The 2,500-nt window shown below is 56.0% G+C and overlaps 1 protein-coding gene across 9 annotated transcripts in view; it reads right to left on the bottom strand.

The window, feature by feature from the left end:
- Positions 1–2,500, bottom strand: part of dnajc13 (dnaJ homolog subfamily C member 13) — a 29,275-nt gene that overhangs the window by 11,948 nt on the left and 14,827 nt on the right. For all 9 annotated transcript variants that reach the window (XM_087308956.1, XM_087308960.1, XM_087308957.1 and 6 more), the window contains 7 exons: positions 1,886–2,039; positions 1,130–1,233; positions 885–1,044; positions 672–734; positions 480–581; positions 278–382; positions 7–209 (listed from right to left, as the gene is read on the bottom strand). In XM_087308956.1, coding sequence (XP_087165082.1) covers positions 7–209; positions 278–382; positions 480–581; positions 672–734; positions 885–1,044; positions 1,130–1,233; positions 1,886–2,039 — 891 coding nt within the window. The remainder of the gene's footprint in view (positions 1–6; positions 210–277; positions 383–479; positions 582–671; positions 735–884; positions 1,045–1,129; positions 1,234–1,885; positions 2,040–2,500) is intronic.

The raw sequence follows: 2,500 nt of genomic DNA, 5'->3' as shown, positions 1-2,500 counted from the left end.
GTGTACCTGCTGGGGAAGTAGGAGCACATGGAGATCAGCATGTTGAGGATGAGCGTGGCCAGATCGCTCTCGTTCATCACGGCCTGCCCTCCGGCCAGCAGAGCCCACTTCAGCTGCGGGACGGCCTGCAGCGGCCGCCAGCCGTCCATACCCTGAGCCCAGCAGCGCGTCTTGGCGGAGAGCGTGCCGGAGCGCCAGAACTCCTGCATCTGTGGAGAGACGAGCAGGGGTTAGGGCACACACACACAGAGAGAGACAAACACACTCACACACACACCTCCTCGAAGCTGAAGGGGCCTCTCCTCTCCTTGTCTGCGTTCCCGAAGTACCACTCCTTCTCGCTCTCCCTCTTCATGTCCGCTCCGGCCTCCAGCACATTACTCTGAACAGAGCAGCAGAACACAGCACATTACGCAGAACCACATCAGTGTAACATGCAGCTCCGCTGGTGTGCAGGTGTGTGTGCGTGTGTGTCTCACCTGCAGGGGGACGGTGGCTCTGCTGGTGTGCAGGTGAGCGAGGGTCAGCAGGTCCACCAGGATCCTCACTCCATTAGAGTCCAAGATCTCCTTCACGTTTTTCTGCAGGACAACAACAGTCAGCTTACAGTTATTATCCTATAGAGCGTGCCACATGACCTGTGTGTGTGTGTGTGTGTGTGTGTAGTTCACCTTGTTGAGGATGAGTTTGTTGAGGAAGAGGATCAGTCTGTCTCTCTCCAGCTTATCTGTGCACTGCAGAGGAGGAAGAGGAATACAGCAGATCAGCACACACACACACGCACGCACGCACGCACGCACGCGCACACACACACGCCCACACGACCGCACGCACGCACGCGCACACACGCAGAGATGATGACTGGTGTTGAGCGTGACACACACCCGGTCCAGCATGCCCACGATGTACTTGGTGTCGGAGAAGGGTCCGATCTCCTCACTGCAGCGGCCGTAGACGATGGCGAGCGCCTGCAGACACACACACTTCATCGACACCTTCGGGGTCAGCAGGAACCGGTGGTACAGCTCGTTGAAGAACTCGTACCTGCGGGAGACACACACACTTCAGTTATACACACACACACACACACACACACACACGCACGCACGCACACACACACTGAACCTACGATCTCTTGATGGCTCCAGACTCCTCGCTCTCGTCCTCCTCCAGCAGCAGACGCAGGTAATAATCCCCGATTTTAATCTCGTCTGAAAGGCACTCGTACCTCACCTGCGCACACACACACACACACACACACACACACACACACACACACACACACACACACACACACACACACACACACACACACACACACACAGAATATTTTCAGTAGATGTGCTCAGTGATATGTGCCCCTCAGCCTCATCCTTCAGCGACCCGCATGACTAAACTAATGATCCGGATCAAGCCTCTGATGTCCCTGTGAACACTGGTGTCCTGCTCTAACATCCCGCAGCTCCGGCTACGCTCAGTCCCAGGTTTACTCATGGACAGGTTTGTCTTGTGTAGCTCACAGGTGTCACGCTCAGCTCCTGCAGGGCCGCAGCTCTGCAGTCTAATCACACACACCTGACCACACTCATCAGTCCTTCAGGCTTGACTGAAAGCTGCCGGTGAGTGTGTGTGTGTGTGTGTGTGTGTGAAGCAGGGCTGGAGCTAAACTGTGCAGAGCGGCGGCCCTGCAGGAGCTGAGTGTGGCTCCCCTCGTGTAGATCTCAAATCTGGAGTGTGGAGAAGTGTGTGAGTGAGCTTGATGTTGCGGATCCGTCCTGCACTACTGCCGCTGTAATTACTCTGTCACACTCACACGTCTGATGAATAATCTTCACATCCTGCACTGCACACTAGCGTGCTGTGTGTTAGCGTGTTAGCACAGTACCTCAAACTCCTGGTGGTTCCAGGAGATGACGTTAGCGCTGCCCAGCTCTCGGTCCACACCGAAGGAGCGCATCTCCCCCTCCAGAGCGTCCCGCAGCTCCTCACGCGTCTTCAGGTTCCAGATCAGGTTAGAGCGAGCGTGGTCCTGCTGAAAACTGCAGAGCAGAGGATTATCAGACCAGTGGAGATCAGACCAGGTGAGGTCAGACCAGCTGAGATCAGACCAGCAGAGATCAGACCAGCAAAGATCAGACCAGCAGAGATCAGACCAGCTGAGATAGAACCAGCCGAGGTCAGAGCAGCGGAGACCAGACCAGCCGAGATCAGACCAGTGGAGATCAGACCAGCTGAGATAGAACCAGCCGAGGTCAGAGCAGCGGAGACCAGACCAGCCGAGATCAGACCAGTGGAGATCAGACCAGCTGAGATTAGACCAGCTCAGGTCAGACCAGTGGAGATCAGACCAGCCGAGATCAGACCAGTGGAGATCAAACCAGCTGAGATCCAACCAGCTGAGGTCAGACCAGTCAAGACCACAAGTTCAGACCAGCGGAGATCAGACCAGCTGAGATCAGACCAGCTGAGATAGAACCAGCCGAGGTCAGAGCAGCGGAGA

The sequence above is a fragment of the Danio rerio genome, chromosome 24 (assembly GCF_052040795.2).
Source record: "Danio rerio strain M-AB ecotype USA chromosome 24, GRCz13ab, whole genome shotgun sequence".
Classification (NCBI taxonomy): domain Eukaryota; kingdom Metazoa; phylum Chordata; class Actinopteri; order Cypriniformes; family Danionidae; genus Danio; species Danio rerio.
The sequence above is the reverse complement of the archived record's forward strand: the minus strand, read 5'-3'. Positions and strand labels throughout refer to the sequence as shown.